At 43.3% G+C, this 22,862-nt stretch overlaps 1 protein-coding gene across 4 annotated transcripts in view; it reads right to left on the bottom strand.

Moving 5' to 3' along the window:
• Window positions 1–1,132: 1,132 nt before the first annotated feature.
• Window positions 1,133–22,862, bottom strand: part of LOC121328631 (rho guanine nucleotide exchange factor 3-like) — a 59,505-nt gene continuing 37,775 nt past the window's right edge. For 2 of the 4 annotated variants that reach the window (XM_041273493.1, XM_041273492.1), the window contains 9 exons: window positions 19,917–20,024; window positions 14,669–14,839; window positions 12,969–13,031; window positions 11,885–11,981; window positions 11,632–11,708; window positions 7,383–7,640; window positions 5,676–5,846; window positions 3,680–3,866; window positions 1,133–3,449 (listed from right to left, as the gene is read on the bottom strand). In XM_041273493.1, coding sequence (XP_041129427.1) covers window positions 3,049–3,449; window positions 3,680–3,866; window positions 5,676–5,846; window positions 7,383–7,640; window positions 11,632–11,708; window positions 11,885–11,981; window positions 12,969–13,031; window positions 14,669–14,839; window positions 19,917–20,024 — 1,533 coding nt within the window. In that variant the 3' untranslated portion in view covers window positions 1,133–3,048. The other 2 variants (XM_041273495.1, XM_041273494.1) reach the window with 2 other exon arrangements.

Here is a 22,862-nt window from a genome sequence, read left to right as displayed (position 1 = left end):
GTAGAGTTTAAACTCGTGCCTTTTTATTTCCTATGCTGCGGGTCAGGCTAGTCGCGAGTCCTGCAGGCCTTGTCACTGAATGAGTAAGAAACCTTTCAGCATGATTAGAGGGAGCAGCCAGCAAACCTTTAAAAGAGAGTGCTCCATTGTCATTGTATGCAGTGCACCCAGGCTCCTTGTGTCGATGGCAAACAGCTTTGCTTTGTGTGTGTCTGCACTAAGAATGGCCGGAGGCTGCATGTAAATAAAGGGTTCACTCAGCCCCAGACACCTCAGAGGTGTGGTGATGTGATCCAGCTAAATATACCCTTTGTCTGCAGTGGTGAGCAGAGGCCTGGGAAAGTGAGAGGGACCACTGTGTTGTATGTGCATGACATCATGATAACAGGATGCCAGCCAAGCCCAGGAAAGGTTCTATTCTTAAACAAGAACAGAGCTGTTTAATAGGAAATGATTTGCAGAGGTATACTGTGTACAGCAGATTGGATGATAAAGTGATTGTTTGCAAGGTGATGAATAGAACAAAAATACATCTTATCTACTATGAATTACTATCGTTGTCTAGGTCTCACATGTATACAGTTTACACACACTGCTATATTTGTTTTGAAGCTGCTAATGAATGTATTGCCGACTCCTTCAAGATATTTCAATGCTGCCCTTCTGCATTTCTCACATTGTACTTCAAGAAAACGGCATACAGTGCCCATTGTGGAGTTTAGCAGAATGTGTTTTATACAGGTCAGTGCTAGAGCTCAAAGTGTTTATACAGGCCAGTGTGAGAGCTGCATGTGTTTATACAGGACAGTGTGAGAGCTGCATGTGTTTATACAGGACAGTGTGAGAGCTACATGTGTTTATACAGGCCAGTGTGAGAGCTGCATGTGTTTATACAGGACAGTGTGAGAGCTGCATGTGTTTATACAGGACAGTGTGAGAGCTGCATGTGTTTATACAGGACAGTGTGAGAGCTGCATGTGTTTATACAGGACAGTGTGAGAGCTGCATGTGTTTATACAGCATACCCTTACTTCTTACTTCATTTGGTTTTACCATTGGGTGAACTGGCTAGACTCTGCACCAGCAGCTGCTCCTCTTTCATCTTGTCAAACTAACCACACTTAGACAGGTCAGGCTTCACATTCTTTATTTGGTAATGCTTCATGGAAGTTACAAAAAATATTTCAGATTTCATTTCAAAATTAATCTCCACAAACCATCTCACAACCTACCTCTTTCTTTCTACGTGGCGCTAAATAAAAATATAAAACGTGCCATTGCCTTCCAGAAAATATAATACATATAGTCTTTATTTCATACTCCGATCCCATCAGCATTCGCCTTTCCCAGTCCTGCCTCGTACTCTTACAAACCAACCCCACATATGCAACCTTGAACTACATGAGAAGCATTGCCAAATAACCACAACCTTCTTACACCAAGTGTACAAACTAGAAACATACAAACAAAAGTCCTAAAGAATACAATTAGACAATACTTTTAAACAATAAGAAAGGAATATACCTGGTTTCATATGGATTACCCCGCGCCACACTGATCCCATAATGCAAATGACCTTGCTGTATTTACAAAGAGCAGAATGCCACAAACATTCTATATTATGAGATTTATAAAACATACAAATAAAAAACAACTTTTTGGCAATAATTTAGCAGTTACATTTCTGCTATGAACACTCTGTCTGTCTCATGTAAAAGCGATTCATTGTGGCATTAGACATTCTTGTTAATCACATTAAGGCCTTTTTGATGTAATTGGGCTGGAAACAGTGTCTCTGGTATTGAAGCAGAGTCTCATAGGCTACAGTTTAAAACAACACTCCGAGACCCTTTCTCAGTTTCTTTCTGTCTGCAACAGTGTGCCTGTAATATTAACATGTGCTGTAAGACTCTTTTCCGTCCCCTCTTTATTTTGAATCGGACAGCAGCTCAGTGTTGCAGACAGACACAGTCCTCTGGGATAACCCGCTTCAGTTATCAGGGGTTAACAAGGTACAGCGGCAGAACACAGCCAGTGCCCGGCACAACAGTGTGGGGCTTTTCACTTTTATTAACATTCATGGGCCACAATATTCAGAAGAGTAACTGCTTCTGCTTCAACTTATTCTGATATTAAGTAAATATCCTTTTCCAAAATTCCCATGTCCTCCCCCCCTATATTTGACAAATATACAATATAATGCCACGTCTCCATTTGATTTTAGACCAGTCCTGTTCATTTCCATTGGCAGCAGACAGACCGAGACCAAACCAGTCTGAATCGGCTCAGCCCCAGTGAGGATGGCAGACTGTGCAGGCTAACAGTACTGAAATAAATGCAGACACACAATGACCCTCTCCATCCCTGTGCAGGCTAAGAGTACTGAAGTAAATGCAGACACACAATGCATAATGCCAAGGCCTGCACACGGACTGGCTTGTGATCCCGGTTGCTCTTCTGATTGTCCTAAACATTCTGTTGGTCATCAACAGCACTTGTAAACATTCTATAAATCTATCCTAAATAAATCTTTTTTTGTTGTTGTTTCTGTTATCTCATTGATTGAACAGTAGTACTAAATTGGATCTAACACTTGGCTATGCACCTTCTCTGACACCACGATTGGGCACCCATGATGCAGCATGAGGCACCTGACAGTATTCTTAACTAGATTGACTTTGTCAGCTTTCTTTGAAAGGGGAGTCAGGTTACATCCACCCACAGGAGGACAGTAGCAAGAAAGAAAATCAAGAGTTTTCCAGCAGGATTGCAATGACAGCTTTCTGGTCAAGTACCTCCATCTACCACGAAAGGTTACACAGGACTAGACACAGATTTTCTGACTCACACAGACAGACAAAACTGGCCGTTACATTACTACAGTCACGAAACTGCTGGCGTCATCACGAGAAATAAAAAGTGCTTCACCAAACATCTCCTTCTCCATGCCACCCTTACCCCCACCCTGTGGAATTCCAATACTGTACAGGTTGAAGACGTGCTGCACACGACACAGTGTTTCTGTTTGCTTTCCCTCCTGCCCCAAGCTCAGACGTTGCTCTCCAGAGGTTTGCTGTGTTGATCTGTTTGTTCCATCTGTTCACAGTCTGCGTTCATCTCGCTGGTGTCCATGCTGCAGTCTGACTCATTGACTGAGTGGTCCATTCGGTCAGACTTTGGTATTTCCTGCGCTGTTTTGCTGTTGTTGCTTCCCCCCGGAGGGGAGAAGAGGGGCTGTGGGTCCAGGTACCTTCCCCCCACAGAGTTCTGGAAAGGTTGTGCTTCTGGGGACCGACCCCTCACAGAGTCCCCGCAGGCCCGCAGCACCGCGTCCTTGGCCTGCCGGATACAGTTGAGCCACTGCTGCTTGTTGAAGCTGTCGTTGGCCTGGAGCAGAAGGGCTTGCAGCTGGGAACCGCTCCTGAAGGTCACCCGGAGGAAGTTTTTGGCTGCAAAAAAAATATATATAAAAATGTTGGGGCTGCAGTTCAAAATCTACTTTCTTTCTACTTATCTGAAAACAGCATAAGGGGCTCGGACTGTCACACACTTGCGATATGTACAGGAAACACACTTCAGTGTCAAAGGCTGTGTTGTTGTAAAGTCTGCTTCATAAAACTTTGAGGATTCTGACGGATGACAATGGCTTGTCCAGGGCTACCCTTTGACTGCTACTTACTTCTCTCATTGTTGCTGAAGGCCCCACGGATTGATCCCCCCAGGCGGATCTCACCATCTTGCAGGTCCTCCCATGCTAGATCCTTCACAGGGATGGGCTGCTGGTAGAGCTGGAAACAGAGCTGTTCGTTCAGGGTGACTGCTCGCGTGAGGACCAGGACGTCTTGGAACAGGAACACATGGAGTTTCTGAAGAAAACAAAAAAAAGAAAGAAAAAGAAAAAAGGATGTTAATTTTGCAAGCAACAGATCAAGCAAATATATATATAGTGACAGAGTCTGGGGAAAGATTATAGAGGGTAGATATACAGGACCATGAATAATGTGTAGCTTGTACCCTCTGTGTGTTACACTATTTTTTATGTCGGGAAATTGCTTAGTCATCTTATATTTAGTGAAAAAAATACAAGTTTAGTTAGCACTCCAGAGTGGAGTTTGGACATTGTTTGTGTTCCGTTCCCCTGTAAAAAGGATGCTGTGGCAATAAATATACAGACACTGCCTCGTTTAAATATATTTGCTATCGTGAGCTGTGTTTATTTATACCAGAAGGCAGTAAAACAGATCCTGAAAGAGACAAAGCTTTCCCCACCTTGTCACAATATATCTATATCAACGGCACACTTTCAGGTATTCGACTCCACTGGTGCCACACACTGTTCAGGTGATCAAGGTGGCACTGAAGATGTCGTAAAGAAATTTGTTTGTAAACCTATTATGTCACTTACCAGCAATTTAAACAGTGTGGGCACATAAAACTAAACATATCCTTCTAAAAACAAGAACCAGGGGCCAGTTACAAAAATAATCTTCAAAGAAATCTTATCAAAGCATGTCCCCCGCCTACCCCGCCTAGTTCTTGATTACCCTCAGTTCACTGAAGGTCATACCCAGGGACGATGACAGAGCTCTTTGATGTGGCCAAGTGAACAGCATCAGACCTAAAGCTGCTACATGAAAGAGAGGCTGTTTGAAAGAACAAGACTGTGGGGGGACCTTTTCATCATCTCCTACCCCATCCCCAGCCAATGAAGCCTCTTCAAACTGACACAAGAGCAGCTTCATTCTCTGACATCACTGAATCAAGACCCGGTGTTGTGAACCAGCTTCCATCGCTGGCATCACTGAATCAAGACCCTGTGTTGAGAACTAGCTTCCATCGCTGGCATCACTGAATCAAGACCCTGTGTTGAGAACCAGCTTCCATCGCTGGCATCACTGAATCAAGACCCTGTGTTGAGAACCAGCTTCCATCGCTGACATCACTGAATCAAGACCCTGTGATCAGGAGCAGCTTCCATCGCTGACATTACTGAATCAAGACCCTGTGTTCAGAACAGGAGCAACTTCCATCGCTGACATCACTGAATCAAGACCCTGTGTTCAGAACAGGAGCAACTTCCATCGCTGACATCACTGAATCAAGACCCTGTGTTCAGAACAGGAGCAGCTTCCATCGCTGACATCACTGAATCAAGACCCTGAGTTCAGAACAGGAGCAGCTTCCATCGCTGATATCACTGAATCAAGACCCTGTGTTCAGGAGCAGCTTCCATCGCTGACACCACTGAATCAAGACCCTGTTCAGTAGCACTAAAATAAACTTTGTGTGGGTTCTAAAACTCTTATTCCCAGCCTGCCTTTGACTCATAGAATTAAACAGCCAACTGACACGACTAGAAGCCAGGCTCCTCACTGCTAGATGGATTGCATATCCCTTTTGAACCTGCGATTATGAAGATGAAGTTGACCTCTGGAAGAACAAGTTGTTCAAAGGATTTTCAAGAGGAAGTGAATGAAAGGCTTGTTCTGTTTTACAATCAAGATATCTCTCAGCATGTTGTGTGGTGCTTTAAAACCCAAGAATCTGACATTATTTCAGAAGGTTGCTGTGAGTGTGATGAATCTGACATTATTTCAGAAGGATGCTGTGAGTGTGATAAATCTGACATTATTTCAGAAGGATGCTGGGAGTGTCCTTGATGGCGAGACACTTACTGCTCCTCTGTTGTTCTTCAGCTCCCCGTGGCAGCTCAGAACCCTGGAGTTCTCAATGAGAAGGTCCCTCTGGTTGTCCTCTGGGTAAACCAGCCTCTCCTTATAATACTGGCACTCCGACTCCCCCGTCTTCACGTTGATCTCTGCCACGATTCCCTGAATAATGTTGATCTGAGGAGGAATTCAAAACAGAACTGTCAGGCATGGCTAACAGAACAGAACAGATCTTCAGTACTGCTGTTTTTAAAACGCTCGCAACCTCCATACTGCACAGCAGGGGGCACACATCTGGTCCTGGAGGCCCCGAGTCTTATCTCATCGTTACATAATAAATGCATGAAGACCTGGAAATGGGTTCTGCACCTCGAGTCCCGCATCGTGCTCCCCTGCTAAACTGCGTCTCTAATCTGTGTGTTCAAATGACAGAAAGCCAGGAACAGTAATAAAAGATTATTATAAGGCCAGGTACTTAGTCCCAAGTTTTTCTGATGACCCATGCTGGGTCCTCTCAGCTATTCACGATCTAACAACCACTGAACCTCTGTCACTCCAGCAGTCTACTGAGAGCCGGAGTGACTGGGGTTGTCCAGTGGGAGCGGGTCGAGTTTCATCTCATAGCGCTGCTAGGAATCCCTGCAGCATCCCCTTAGCAGCCCTCACAGGGCTCAGTGAAAGAGATTCAGTTGCAAGACAAATAGTCTGCAATTAAATCCTCTTCAGCCAGGCTGGGGTAATGTGATTAAGGTTCTCAGGTGCCAAACGAGTGTCTTTCTATTGTGATCTAGAAACTCAAACCCCAGACAGAAAGCGCGGCACACTGCTTTGATAGTTATATCCGCCACTGTCAGGGAGAGAGCTCAATGAGGTATCTGTATCAGCTGTTGTTTTAGTTACAAAGTGACCTGTATAGACTTACATTAAATGGAATTGCAGTTACAGTGTACCCCAAATCCAAACATTACATTAAAAGGAAGCTCTCAGACAGCAGGATGAAGCCAGCCAGCTGCCTCAATAAAAATGCCTTCATCTTCTCAAACTGATTTGAAGTGTAATGGTGCGTGCTGACTTTGTAAATCCAGAATATTAATGAAAGAGGACTTGTGCGGTTCAAAGAATAATAATCAATCAATTAAAAAGCTGCGATTTTTACTTTATTCAGAATGTCCTGCGGTTCCCAGGACATTGAGTAAAGCAAATGCAAAGGCATAGCTTAAAAAAGGAATGAAACAATTGTAGCAAGGAATTAATTATCATTCACAACAGGACCTGCACAGCTGCTTCCTGTAACAGTTATAGAAATTGTTTTATTTCTCACTTATTTGTCTTTGTGCTTGCTTCAGAAAATAACCATTTGTATAAAATGTAACAACAACCTTTCTAAAGTTTACTATAGTAAAAGCAAAATGTAATAAAGCATATGTAAGCATTGTAAAGAACAGAGAGGTGCGGTGAAGCATGGACAACTATGCATAGTATAACCATGGGAAAAGCACAAGAGAGGTTGTTTGTGATCCCTTCATCATATTACTGTTTTAACTGTATACAACTAGCAAAGAGACTGCTCAGAAAGCAAGACTTTCAGGGCTGCATCTAAGCTGCTTATTTGTACAGTTTTATCAGAGATGGGGCTTTGCACTCTCTTGAGGCTGGGAGGCCCTGCTCTCAGTCAGCCTCCCTGCTCTCACACTCTAGAAGAGGGAACCTCACCGCCTCGTCCAGGTGCTGCTGGTCTGTGTGCTCATTGGCTGTGTGCTTCAGGATCTCTCGGAGCAGCAGCGGGTACTTCACCAGCCGGCTGCGCGGGGTGTCCAGGAAGTTCCAGAGGTCCAGTTTGCGGCTGAAGGGCGACTCGAGGCAGCGCTGCAGGAAGTCGTGCACGCGGTGGTCCTGCTTCTTGTGATCCAGAAGAGCCTTTGCTGCCACCTGGTTACTGCAGTATCTGTCATAGGAGTTCAGACAGGGCAGCTGAAGAAGCAAGATAGATTCAGGATACTGTCAATACAGGGTGTGGGGGGGCACAGTGGTGCTATTAATAAAAAGGCAAGAAATGTAAAGAAATAAAAATACAGTCATTCTACAGTCAGCCGGGACTAAGCAGCAGATATTGAGAAAGGGTATTGGTGACGGAGCACTGGACTTGGTAGGTAGAGATTATTACAACTTCCTACGTGGCCGATTTCCATAAAGTTGCATTAACTATAATGCACACAATCCAAAAGACAGCTCTTTCTCAGAGCACTAACAGGTTAGTTGTGCCCAGCACAGACAACATGCTGAATAAGCCCTGAAACCTTTAATATCACAGCAAGAGCAATGCTGCTGCGGCTCCAGGAGCTTATCTGTGAGGACTGTGTATTGCACCAGGCCCTGGCAGGATCTCTTGGCAATGAGCTGTTACTGCACCCAGCCAACAATGAATGGAGGCTGCAGCTGAAGCAAACCAAAACTTCATTTTATAGCATATGATCTAGAGCACATCATGTGGCAACTCTACCTGCCTTATTCTCTCTTCTCTCTCTCTCTCTCTCTCTCTCTCTCTCTCTCTCTCTCTCTCTCTCTCTCTCTCTCTCTCTCTGTGACTAATACCTTTTCCTCATCATGGCTGTACAGCCCACAAGTAACTCTATAAGCACTCTTGTATAATTATTGAAATGTGAATGCGTGGTTTCCTGTTGTGTAAGTAACCCTCTTCTCTTGACACCTCCCACACTGGTTGATATTAAACCCTTAATCAACGTGACTTCATCATCAATGGGAACTTTTTCCAAAGTGTCATTGAACACCAAACCAAAGGCTCATCACTGAACACTGTAATAGCCTGAGTAAACAAGGTTCTAGCACACTAGAAATCAGTAGCTTCCCACATTTAGCAATAATGTTAAAAAATAAGTTAAAGTTTATCCACAACACTGTGATTCAGTTCCCTGTAGTAAACAATTGTGAGAAGCTGCATTACTTATCTCTCTGATGGCATTAATGAGTAACAGTTTGTAAACACTCCATAAGAACATCCTACAACCAACTTCCAACATTCACTTTAAACAGGGAAGCGGGACTCCTCTGCTTTGAAGCACCTGTCTGTCTGCCTCCTCCTGCATCCTATAAACACAGGAGCGCTGGGATAAGCAAACTGCACCCAACAAACACAGGAGCGCTCAGACAAGCAAACTGTGTCCCACAAACACAGGAGCGTTCAGACAAGCAAACTGCACCCAACAAACACAGGAGCGCTCAGACAAGCAAACTGTATCCCACAAACACAGGAGCTCTCTAACAAGCAAACTGCACCCCACAAACACAGGAGCGCTCGGACAAGCAAACTGTACCCCACAAACACAGGAGCGCTGGGACAAGCAAACTGCACCCAACAAACACAGGAGCGCTCAGACAAGCAAACTGTATCCCACAAACACAGGAGTGCTCAGACAAGCAAACTGTATCCCACAAACACAGGAGCGCTCAGACAAGCAAACTGTGAGGACCACTACCTTCAGCAATTCATAGTTCCAGGAGAAACTAGATCTACACCGTGTGCTTTATCAGGAGTGCACCAATAAACTGCATCTACCCGTCATAACAGTACAAAAAACAACATTGCAAAATAAAACATTGCTTCAAGCATGCATTAAACACTATTGCATTATTACAATATTGTTCAATAAAAACATTTATAGGAGGCTGTGTTGTCCAGTGGTTAAAGAAACAGGCTTGTAACCAACAAGTATCCGGTTCAAATACCAGCTCAGCCACTGACTCATTGTGTGACCCTGAGCGAGTCACTTAACTTCCTTGTGTTCTGTCTTTGGGGTGAGATGTTGTTGTATGTGACTCTGCAACTGATGCATAGTTCACACACATAGTTCTCGTATCTTGTAAAGCACTTTGTGATGGTGGTCCACTATAAAAAGGCGTTATATAAAAATTATTATTTATTTATTTAAAATAATTATTTTCATTGAGTTATTAAGTAGGACTTGAACTAAACTTTACATGTGGTCTATGCAATTCTACAACAGTGTTGGCTTAAGTGTACCAAGCCTAATTCAAACAATACAAGACTCCTATTTCTGTCTGTAACAAAAACACCAGGAGGTTCCTTTTTTCATGATTTAAATGACATCTGTACTTAGCCCTGCCACCTTTCCAATCAACTGCTGTGAGCATGCAGATTGCAAGGTTCTGTGCTCTGTTGCACTGGATGCTGTATTTTCAGAACACAGTAAAACATTTTTAAACAGTAACTTATATGTAAACTGTCCTCATTTTCCCAAAGGTGATATTTCCCAGAGGGCTGGAGATCGCTTGTGTGAGACATGTGATTGCTATTAACAGGGCTGGAAATCGCTCATTTGAGACATGTGGTTGCTATTAACAGTAGTGTAAACTATGGACATTGTAACTTATGGTAAGTGTTTTAAGACTAACTGTAGGTACAATTGAAAGGATGCAATTGAAAAGGTCATTGAGGTTCCTACAGGCATGTTAAACCCACAGAAAGGTCTAGTTTCTGGTGGGGTTATAGTTTCAGACTGATGAATAGCGTCTATTGAGAACAAAAGAAGCAGGTATTTCAGCAAGGCTGTGGCTGGACCTCTACAGCAGGATCAATTTCTTTTTGATTTGCACATGTAAAGAGGTCCATTACATCTTAAAACAGCCTCAACAAGCAGCTCTTTTGTTCTTGCCACAATGAGGTTAAACTAATCTATGCTGTAATGCAGAGGGGTCCTGTCACAGCTGCAGTGAAACAGTCAACCCTGAATATCCTCCCACTGGAGGGGAAACCACTGCTCCATTAAGGGCCATCCCATTGCAAACTCCACCAGAGAGGCTGCTCTTTAGTGAGTAACTGTGCAATCCAGACTTTAGAAAAACAGCTCAGCCCCTGAGTTATTGTTTGTTTGCCTCTTTTCTTCTGTTTCCTAAAGCTGCAGGAACATTCCCCCCCCCCCCTGCTGCTCATTCAACCCCCTCTCCTGCCCTTCTTCTCGGGAGGATGGGCTGCTCGTTCACCACCCTCTTCTGCCCTTCACCTTGGGAGGCTGGGCTGCTCATTCTATCCCCTCTCCTACCCTTCACCTTGGGAGGCTGGGCTGCTCGTTCAGCCTCCTCTCCTGCCCTTGCCCTCGGGAGGCTGGTCTGCTCGTTCACCCCCCTCTCCTGCCCTTCTCCTCAGGAGGCTGGGCTGCTCGTTCACCCCCCTTTCCTGCCCTTCTCCTCGGGAGGCTGGGCTGCTCGTTCACCCCCCTCTCCTGCCCTTCTCCTTGGGAGGCTGCTCTGATTAATCCATTATAAAGCTGATTACTCAGGGGGTTGCAGAGGGAAACGGATGCTTGGGTTGGAAACACTGACATCTATTTTAGGCTGTTTGCAATGATTTCAGAAATACCTAATTATGTATTAAATGATTAGGACCAGAGCAACATTTCTACAGTAACCATCATTCGGTTTACAAATCAGTGAAGAAGAGGGGTGTCTGTGAGGCCTGTTCAGCCAGGCAAGTTTCCCCACATTAAAATCAAAGCACAGTGTAATACAGCATATTGAAAGCACGGTAAAGCACAGAGAGGTTGTACAGCATATTAAAAACATGGGAAACTATGGGAAACAATGGTGAATGCAAGGTGTAAGCAAGGGAAAAGCTTGGGGGAAAAACTGCAAACTTACCATGGGGAACTTCTATAAGAGGCGGTCTGAGGGTGCGCTCTTTGGAACTAGGGGACTCCAGTGCAAAAAGTAAAAGAAAAGCACTGCATTCAAAGAAAAGCTTATAAACCTATACTATAACTAACAACAAGAGGAATGCAATATTGAAAGCAATGATCTGCTTAGGCTTGATTTCCTATGCCAGCAATTAAGTAATCAGAAATGGAAGCCATTCTCAGTGGAACACAAAGAAGGAGTCTCTGCTCTGGGTTCAATCTGGCCAGACTGCTACAAACACAAGTTTCCTTACCCAGCCTACCAGGATGTGGCCGACATGCTCCGTTGATCCGTCCGGCTTCCTGGCTTCTCGAAGACGGCTCAGAAGATCTGACCAACACAGAAACATGAGGAGTGTTTGTCAATTACAAGGAGGCCAATTTTCTTTGCAGGAAGCTTGCAAACATTTACACAACTTTACGGCACTGGAAGAGACTTCACTGTTGTGGCAGCTCTGAAAACAGGGCAACTTTGTGTTTAAGTAAAAAAAAGAAAAGTTTCTCTACCTTCATGCAGAGGGATGAGAGAGTCCAGAGTCCCGAATATCTGGTTGAGCTCCTGCTCTGTCATAATGGAGAGCTTCAGCATGGGGTCATGGTAGGCCTGTGTACAAACAGAAGAGCTCCCTTAGCTAACACTCAACACAGCTCCTCCCTTACGCAAGTGGGCACATTGTAAATGAATACAGCTATCGAGTACACTTCACCTACATGCTTTAATTAGTCGAGATTTGCATTAACCACAAAATGCTCCGATCAGAGAATTAATTTTTCAAGTGCATGCTGCAGTACAGTAAAGTTTGCTTTTCTGCAACTTCAGGTTGCCAGTCACAACACTGCACGCTAAGTACTGGAAAAGCTAAGAGCATTGAACTTAAAGAGAAATTTTATGAAATTAGACAAACATTTCGACCGGAAGTGTGTCTGGCAACATCTTTTTTGGCTTGACGAAGGAATAACAATTTGAAAGTTATTAATGTAGCGAGAAACGTTTCCAAATAACAGTTTAACTGCTCTGCTGCTTTTTACCTGGGGATAAAATGAAGCTTCCCTTGCTTTTCCCATATGTATCCAATGCATTTACCACTGAACAGTGCTGTCTTTAGGTCTGCAAGTCCCACTGGTGTCTTCCCCAGTATGATTTATATTTATTAACATTACTACAATGAAATGAGATCAATGAAGAAGCAGCAGCTATTGAGATCCAGCATGGTTCAGATCATTCAAATCAAAGAGTTATGAAATGATCACCAGGGGAAAGGAACTGTGTTCTAAACAAACGCAGAGTAGCCCTGCATCTCTGAACTCTGCATACTGCTCAGCAGCGGGGTAATAAGAGCCCTGCGTCTCTGAACTCTGCACACTGCTCAGCAGCAGGGTAATAAGAGCCCTGCGTCTCTGAACTCGGCACACTGCTCAGCAGTGGGGTAATAAGAGTGCTGGTGACTATCTGAGATTCTGTCAGAGACGTGGCCCGCAGCCTGCACCTGGTTTCAAACCCCCACCCTGCAGCTATGTACAGGATGTGCTCATGACGCTCTCCACCCCCTCAGGGATGAATCTTGCACCTTTCTCTGTGTTATTGTCTCACCTTCTTGGCAAGCTTCAAGTCTTCAATTAGGTCTTGTTCTCCCTGGGATAGTTCAAAGATTGCCTGCAGGAGACAATGTGACAACAACAAAAAAACATTATATAAGAACAAATCTCCCAAGCACATCATAGCAGCATGAGCAAAACAAAACCTTGTTTTAATCTATAATCTATGCAACCTATCCTTTTAAATATACGCTGGCACAAAAGATGAAAGTTACTGAAAGTTTCAATATCCATAGTTTTCTATACTTTTTTATGCTGGGTTAAAGGATGCACTGCCCTGATCAAAATAATGAAGCATCAATGAGTTTCAGAGTTGTCTATATTATCAATGGCCACAAAGAAAGGACTAAAATCAAGAAGATTAAAGCTGTCAACACTTAATGCAGAAGAAAGAGAAACCTCAGCGTAATATACAGTCCAAACCTCAGGGCGTGTGGTGAGTGACTGCATTATGTCCTCACAGCCCTCGCTGCTTTAACCCTCAGGGCATGTTGTGACTGCATCATGTCCTCACAGCCCTCACTGCTTTGAATCAGTATCATGGATTGTGCTGAGCCCAGTAGGTTGCCCTGGCTACACTATGCTGTCCTCTTACTGGTATCTAAAATCCCAGACCAGGTTTACAACAAACAGATACATTTAGTAGATGAGACACAAACAATTGACTTTAGAACTTCTCAGTAAAGTAGTTGAGCAGGTTAACCAGCTCTTCAACCAGCCACCAGTCTCCTAAACTAGCTGGAAACCAGTAAACCACCGGCTCTGACCAGCACACAACAAGAGTGTTGATTGCTGGATTTTTCCTCAGGGCAGTCAGACTGCCTGGTCTGACTGAGGTACATGGCTACTACATCCAGCTGTACAGCTGTTTCGAATTGGCCATGCTGTCTCCCTTTCTCTTTGATGTGACTGTCATACACTTGGTAAAATAATCACAGGGAGGGGGATCAAATGGGCAGACAGATATGCATGATTAAAGCATTCAGGTTTTTTAATGACACAAATGAGATGGTATGTGAGACTCCCACAGACAAACAGATGTATAGAAATGTCATTATGACAGCTTTCTTTCCTTTCAGGAAATTAAGCCCTGCAAAGATTCTTGAATGTTAGTCTGCTCTCATGCAGTTCAGCTGTAGTGGCTCCAGACATTTAAGAATGAAAGGCTGGTTGTGAATGAGAAGAGTCCTGCTCTTATGCTATCAGGCAGTGTGTGAATCTCATTTCTCTATTCTTATCATCAAATCATGTTCAGTGTTATTAAGTTTGCCTTACAAATTCCTCCAGAAATGTTGTCAATTTCATTTAGGATTGTATTGAAACCTAGAGATTATGAGCTCCCAGCTCTTATCACAGCACCACCAGGCAGAACTGGCAGTGTCTCAGAGTGACCGGCTCAACCTGCTGAACACTGTCCACTGAGACACCTCTCTGAGTGATCAGCTCACTCTGATGAACACTGTCCACTGATACACCTCTCTGAGTGACCGGCTCACCCTGCTGAACACTGTCCACTGAGACACCTCTCTGAGTGAGCGACTCACCCTGCTGAACACTGTCCACTGAGACACCTCTCTGAGTGACTGGCTGATCCTGTTATTCTGGAACACAAATGAAACCCTGGACATCCTGAGGAGGAGGGCAGCTCCTCTCACATCCACAGGAATAAACACACATAGGCTTCCAGACCCTTACCTCTTGCCGCTTGATCTCCTTGGCAGAGAGCATCTGGTTGACTCTCACATCGAAGGTCTCGCTCCACAGCTTGCTGTCTCTGCGCTTGGTGATCGCAGGGGGGGCATTGCGAGACCAGGGCCGCAGGGTGGAAATCTCAGAGCGGCTCTCGCTGCGGAAGCTGATGGAGCGCTGGAAAAGAAGCAATGAAGAACAATACAGTGACCATCACCTCGATTACCCCTACCACTGTAAACACAGGAAACACTGATTAAGTCTGATTAAACTCAAAAGAAACTGTATGCTCCAGTTCCTCAACATGTTCTATTTATCAATCAAATGTACTGTATACAGCACGTTTCATGCTGAGGCACCCCAACGTGCTTTAGATTCACACAGTGTACACTGCTGTTTAATAATGGACTTTTGCAGGGTTTGCCTGATCGGTAGCTCAAACTTAAAGAAGCCTCTCATACAGGATATACAGTATGTAGAAAAGGTGGAGCCTGCCCCTGAATGATAATAACCTCTGTGCTTTGCAATGCTTTCCTATGCTTCACCATACTTCTCTGTGCTTTACAATGCTTCCCTATGCTTTAACATACCTCTCTGTGCTCTACAATGCTTCCCTATGCTTTACCATACCTCTCTGTGCTTTACAATGCTTCCCTATGCTTTACCATACCTCTCTGTGCTTTACAATGTTTTCCTAAGCTTTCACTGTGCATCATTACACGTTGCTATGGGAAAATCTTGCATGTAAGAGTGTGTGGTTGTTTCCCCACACAGACCAGGCAAAGGCTTCAGTCAGTTGATCGGAGCTGGCATGTATATGGGGGCCTTGTGCCAGTACAGCTGACTTCATAATCACAGCCACACGAGGCAAGAAAACTGTCTTTCTGGCAGAGAGGCAGGGGTCCCTGCAAGTCTCTGCAAGTCTCATTTGCTTGCAGATGGAGTGTCACGCAGATCTGTGTAAACATGTCTGCAATAATCCTTTAAACACAAAGAAGGTGCTTCGTATCAATTGTCAAGATAAATCGCCTGCAGTCAAGTTCGTGTTTTATTTGAACGTATTTAACCTTTTCAGTGTTTTCAACGATGCTAGATGAGCAAATGTACGGGAAGCCAGGCTGTGAATAGAACTCTGCAGCACAGTTATTTTTAAACCTTTAAAAAATAAATTCCCACCATAAAAGAAGATCATAAACCATGAGCGTCTGTCAGGTAAAACAATAGCCTTGTCAGTGACGCTGTGATGTCAGACGAAACTGGGATCAATTGTGGCTTTGCTGTAAACCACTTGAGTTTCAAAAATTGAGAAGGGTGGGAGGTTTTGTCTTTTCATTATGGATTTACTTATCAAAGTTGTAGGTTCTATAGACATTACCATCACAAATATATTGCAAATGTCATGGACTTTCCTATGTTTTGTTCTTATGATGATATATCATCAGGAATCTACATTGAATGAACCTTAATCTAATTTGTCCAGCTTTGCCTAGAGATAACGATCAACCTCACACCTTGAATGCACCAGGCACTCAGGAAACAAAAGGCTAATCAAACCCGTCTCCGTGATTTAATTAACCCGTCTAGGGAGAGAGAGAGGGTTTTTAATATAGGAGTGAAAAGAGAGAAAAATAGCTTAAAAGATTTAAGACAAATTTCACATAATGATTTAATACCACTATGAGTATCTCTTTATGCAAGCAGTTCTTGGATCCTTTAATTTATTGCTCTTAAGAATATATTAACTGCCCACAACAGTACCCACAAAGTAAAAACTTTAATACAAGATTGCTGGTATTAAAATAAAGTTTCTTCTTTCTTTATTTTATGGGCTGGTAGAAACTGCTAGGACATGTGGTTTCTTTAATTTCAATAATAAAAAAGCATACTCAAGGGTGCTTAGAAATATAAAAATGATGGGCTGGGCGTCATAGAAAAGCAGCCTATTTTTATTAAATGGCCTCAGGCACATGTGAGATTGTTTATGTCAAAGACAAAAGATAACAAGAGTTATAGAGGGCTGTGTTAATCAGCTGCTCCTAGCCACAACAATGCATGCGAACACAAGGCACTCTTCACTGGTAAATGAGCACGCACACAGCCCTCCTGGTAACACCGCGGCAGTGAATCTCAGGATCAGATGTCTGTTTTTGGAAAATAAAACAATCCCAACACAATCACCTGTCTTGCAGGTGTCAGAGATTGCACGTTGCTTGCATAAGCTGCTGAAAGATACAGCTTCCAATCGCTACGTCTCCTATAGTGATTATGTGACTCAGCATATTAAACACGCCTAAAACAGTTCCTCATTGTAACCTGTTCCGTTTTTTTTAAAAGAATACTTATTAAAAAATAGACTACAGAATGAGATACAGCATCTATATTAAAGTAACTTAAAACACACAATCATAAACTCTATAAGAACTAAGGCAAGTAGACAAATGTTACCTCTGAAGACTGCATCAGTTTCATATAGCTTAATCTTACAAATACAATAGCAGTATATATATTATATGCATACTTAATAAATACCATCTTTCTAAGCAGAGATACATATTTCATATATGAGTCAGTCAAGAAAATAAGTGAGTCAAGGTTGAATAGTAAATACGGGCATCTTTCTTTTGTAGTGTGTTTTGTAATTCATTTATCTGTCAACTCACAGAATCGCTTTCAGCCAAGAGTGCAGGGGAGAAAGGCATTCCTTTGAAAAGGGGCGGGACTGACAGTGATGTGAACCAATCACATGACAGACGGAAACTATTGACCAGTGGCGTAAGGATGCTAGGGCAATAGTTAAATCTATTTCTCCACCTATGATAAGGTTTTAACCATTCACAGGCCAGGATTTCTAATCACTGATATACTATATATATATATATAGATATATATATATATATTTGTCTTTCTTATATTTATGTGCCACCACACACACATGTGATGGGCTGGTAGAAACTGCTAGGACATGTGGTTTCTTTAATTTCAATGGGTAAAAAAGCATGTTCAAGCTTACAAATACAAAAATGATGGGCTGGGCGTCATAGAAAAGCAGCCTATTTTTATTAAATGGCCTCAGGCACATGTGAGGTTTTTATGTCAAAGACAAAAGATAACAAGAGTTATAAAGGGCTGTGTTAATCAGCTGCTCCTAAGTCATGTGATGTTACCAGTGATGGTAACGCACAGAGGACTAATACAGCAAACTGTACAAAAATGCAAAATAAAACATAGTACTATAAACTATAAATCAAAGGTGCCGTGAAAATGGCAGGCCTTGCAGCAGCTCCGAGCTATCTCTCGCGGATGTTTTTAACTTGACAGACACTCGGTCGAGACCCGCCCACCTGCTGATTGAGGACCAGCACAGCCAATCACTTGCTGCCCTTCCGCTCAACCAAGCATAGCAGGCAGCAAGTCTCAATCGAGTGCCCGTCTGTAAACAATAATTCAATCAAACAAATTAACTCCAAAACGACACAAAATAAACCCATTCCCACATATAAAATCACTCCAACACTAATTTACCATTGTGCAGGGCAATCGCCCTGCCACAATACAGTATATACATATATATAGTATTCACTGCACAGCTGAACATTGCTCATGTTATAATTTCAATATTAGGTCTGAAGATTGCAGAATTCATTAGCAGCTCAGATCATTAATAAAAACAGTAGCAAAATCCCAGTCACATTGCGTGTGAAGGAGCTGTAGTATTAGCAATACAACATACCTCTGAGAGACTATTTTCCAAATAACAGAGAAGGTTATGGCTAATGCAGGTCCTTCGGGGAATAACCACTAAGAAAATGAACAGGCTTAGGTCTAAGAACATACAGATAAAGCTGAATGTATCGTATTCATCGCTAAAATGCTATATAGCTTTGGCTAGACTTAGTATTCCGAGCCAACTCTGTAATTACGTAAATGAACACAACAGCTGTCTAAATACAGTTGTAACACTAAGCAAGGCCAGTGTGGCTCTCTCACAGGGGAGTCTAGCTGGAGCTGGAATCTCTTTCCACACTGCTCCACAGTGGAGTGAAGTAGCCTCTATCTCTCTCTTCAGAGGTGGCACAAACCCTCCCTCACAGACAGCGCTGGAGATCTATAGGCGCAGGGGGATGCAGGATCTCTGGTGTAGTCACGCTATGGAACAAACCCACAGTGCAGGGATCTGCGTTCCCTCCCCTAGATACTGAACCACAGAACAAAGTGAGAACAACAGCAGCAGCAGAATGCTGGAGACAGGCAGCTGAAAAGCACTGCCACCAGCCTGTTCAAGTCATTTACCCCTCTTTGAAAAAGTGTCTTTGCTTTACGCCAGGGCCCCATGGTGTTTGAACACACAACTGCTTATATAATTATGTTTAAATAAATAAATAAAATATAGGTTGCTCTAGGCAAGATGAACAATGTATTTAAAATATATACTCAACACAGAAGTGACCTAAGAGAAAGTATTAAACAATTATTTTGGATATACTTATAAAAGGCTTCAATTAATAATGTATAAAGACTGTATGCTTGCAGTACATGACCCGAACCCCACAAAAAAATAAATACTATTTTTAGAAGAAAAACAAAAACTGTAACTTAGCCAATACATGCGTCAAACTGTTCCTTTGCAAATAGTTAGGTCCTACGCAATTGCATTGCTCCATTTCAGTCTTTTTGAAAGGGCAGCTAACACTCATGAAGTAAACACTGTAGCTGATGTGTGTTTCCTGGCAGCGCTATGCAATCTAATCCTCTTCTCTTCTGGGAATAGTCCTCTCCTCTCACCCCTGTTTGGACAGACAGACAGAAGGACAGACAGACAGACAGACAGACAAAGGCCCGTTTGATCTGTATATTCACACTGGGGTTTGCAGACAGACAGACAGTGGCCTGTTTGGTCTGTATATTCACACTGGGGTTTGCAGACAGACAGGCAGACAGTGGCACTGCAATGGCTCGCAAACACAACGTGAAACATTCACAAGGCAATATTTCCTATTCTGTGGATGCTGCTTAGCACAGGTCCACTTTGAACAGCATCTATTTCACATTTATGATATCATCTACTTTTATATTGTTCTATTTGTAAAGCTCCCTGCAAACATTCTACATTTATATTAAAATGTGTGGATTTTAATTGCTAAGGTTTACTCCAGACCATGGTCAATTCTCACTTCTTGATTCATTTTCAATAGCGATTCAGGAAGATCTCCTCAATGCCAGTGTGGCTGAGACTAAACGGCACGGACAGACGTACCTGCAGGGTTTGGCCAATCCTCTTCAGAGGCGTGGTCTTCACAGGGGGGATGAGGCTGGCCAGAGATGTCACCCTGGAGAGAGGCTTCACCCGCTTGCTACTGGGCTCCTGTCACATGGAGGGAAAACAAACAGTCAGATGCCTGTATAACGTTTTTGACTATAATTTAGGCAAACTAAAAGGGCACATGATCCCCCATGCAGAACATTCTTGTATTTATTCAGGAAAAAAAAAGATCACATTTGACCTTTGCAAAGGAAAGGCCATCTCCATCTATATTTCATAAATCTTTCAGTGTATTTCAAATATAAGGGCCATATATAGATCATAATATGAATAAAACTTTCAAACACACACACACACACACACACACACACACACATATATATATATATATATATATATATATATATATATATATATATATATATATTAACAGTACTCCCAGGGAGAGGGGGAGAGATCCTCTCTTGCTAAAACAGGTGGAAACGCATGTTGTGTTTACGACAAATGTTTGTTTTACTGTTTATTGTTAATTGTTTATTATTAATTATCCCCTGCAACTGGTGTTATTGTAAATTAGAGCCAGGTGCAGGGTATTTAAGAAAGACAGCCAGTCTGTTCAGGGCTGCTGCAGAGTGAAGAGCCTGGTTGTAAGTGTGTGCAATCGTGAAAAAAAGGTAGTGTGAAACCTTTGTGTTAAACTGTGTTTTGTTTTAGGATTGTTGTCCCGTGTTTGGTAGGGCGGGTATTGTGTTTAGTCAGTGCCCTGCACCTGGTGGTGATTGTAAATGTTTGAGCCAGGTGCAGGGTTTATTTAAAGAAATAGCAGCCAGTCTGCTCAGGGCTGCTGCAGAGTGAAGAGCCTGGTTGTAAGTGTGTGCAATCGTGAAAAAAAGGTAGTGTGAAATCTTTGTGTTAAGCTGTGTTTTGTTTTAGGATGGGAAAACAGACTTAGCTGTCCCGTGTTTGGTAGGGCGGGTATTGTGTTTAGTCAGTGCTCTGAATAAGAGCTAGGTGATTGGTCTGCATGTTTGTTTATTTTTGGTTTTTGTGTTTATTTAAAAAATAGCTCAGCATTCAGAATTCATCACTATATATATATATAATTACAAACTAGTTGCTATAGGGGTCTACAATGTCAGAACTGCTGCTGAGAAAAGTGTTTACCATGATGAATGCCTGCTCACCCCCTTCTACAATGGTAAACTGCATGGTGTGACAAGTCTACAATGATGAATGCATAAAGCATGGGAACTACAAGGCAGATTATGGGGGAAATCTGATGAACTGCATGCTCGTCCCCACAGTCTACAATGATGAACTGCATGCTCATCCCCACAGTCTACAATGATGAACTGCATGCTCATCCCCACAGTCTACAATGATGAACTGCATGCTCATCCCCACAGTCTACAATGATGAACTGCATGCTCACCCCCACAGTCTACAATGATGAACTGCATGCTCATCCCCACAGTCTACAATGATGAACTGCATGCTCACCCCCACAGTCTACAATGATGAACTGCATGCTCACCCCCACAGTCTACAATGATGAACTGCATGCTCATCCCCACAGTCTACAATGATGAACTGCATGCTCATCCCCACAGTCTACAATGATGAACTGCATGCTCATCCCCACAGTCTACAATGATGAACTGCATGCTCATCCCCACAGTCTACAATGATGAACTGCATGCTCGTCTACAATGATGAACTGCATGCTCGCCCCCACAGTCTACAATGATGAACTGCATGCTCGTCCCCACAGTCTACAATGATGAACTGCATGCTCGTCTACAATGATGAATTGCGTGCTCGTCTACAATGATGAACTGGATGCTCGTCTACAATGATGAACTGCTTGCTCACCCCCACAGTCTACAATGATGAACTGCTTGCTCACCCCCACAGTCTACAATGATGAACTGCATGCTCGTCCCCCTAGTCTACAATGATGAATTGCATGCTCGTCTACAATGATGAACTGTATGCTCGCCCCCACAGTCTACAATGATGAACTGCTTGCTCACCCCCACAGTCTACAATGATGAACTGCATGCTCGTCTACAATGATGAATTGCATGATCGTCTACAATGATGAACTGGATGCTCACCCCCACAATTTACAAAGATGAACTGCATGCTCGTCCTCACAGTCTTCAATTCGATTTGATCTGACGGGGAGGAACCAGCCAAAGTGACCAACACAACAGCATATAGATAACAGCAGCTCTTTCAGTTACTCTAACAAATCAAGTAGAAGCTGAAATGCACAGGTACCTTCCGTTTTGCAATTTCCATTTGACCCCTACATCAGGTAACAATTACTCTTGACACACAACATGTAATTTCTTCAACACTAAAAGCTGTCTCTGCCTCAGCCATATCTGTGCCCCCGTGGAAAGCTCCCTGCTGTCCTGACTGCTAGTCCCTTCATCTGGCTCAGGGTCTCTGCTTTGGTCTCAGTCCCCAAGTCACCTTCTCCTGCGCTCTGGCAGTCACGTTTCATGCATTTCCATGCTCCAGAGCTGCACGACCAATACATTGAGCTTGCCCTCCATTCACAACAACAGCACAAAGCACACAGACCGCTGCTGCAGACATTCTGTACAACAAGAGTCAAGAGGCAATCGGAAAGAACAATACAAGGGCTTCTTTTGAAATTCCTTGTCCTTGTCCCACGGATACATGTCCTCCACACTGGGGAGGAGCCTCTGCAGAGGCTGACATCGGTGTAGCTGCATCCTCATTCTCAGCACAGTCTTAAGGAGCTTCCTTCTAGAGACTACTCCGCTAGCTACCATATGCACTCTTACACAGGCAGGGAGGAAGGCAGACAGAAAGGAAGGAAGGCAGAGAGGCAGGCAGAGGTAGGCAGACAGGAAGGCAATGCAGGCAGAGAGGCAGACAGACAGACAGGCAGGGAGGGGAGGGGGG

Source organism: Polyodon spathula, chromosome 16 (genome assembly GCF_017654505.1).
Source record: "Polyodon spathula isolate WHYD16114869_AA chromosome 16, ASM1765450v1, whole genome shotgun sequence".
Taxonomy (NCBI): domain Eukaryota; kingdom Metazoa; phylum Chordata; class Actinopteri; order Acipenseriformes; family Polyodontidae; genus Polyodon; species Polyodon spathula.
The sequence above is the reverse complement of the archived record's forward strand: the minus strand, read 5'-3'. Positions and strand labels throughout refer to the sequence as shown.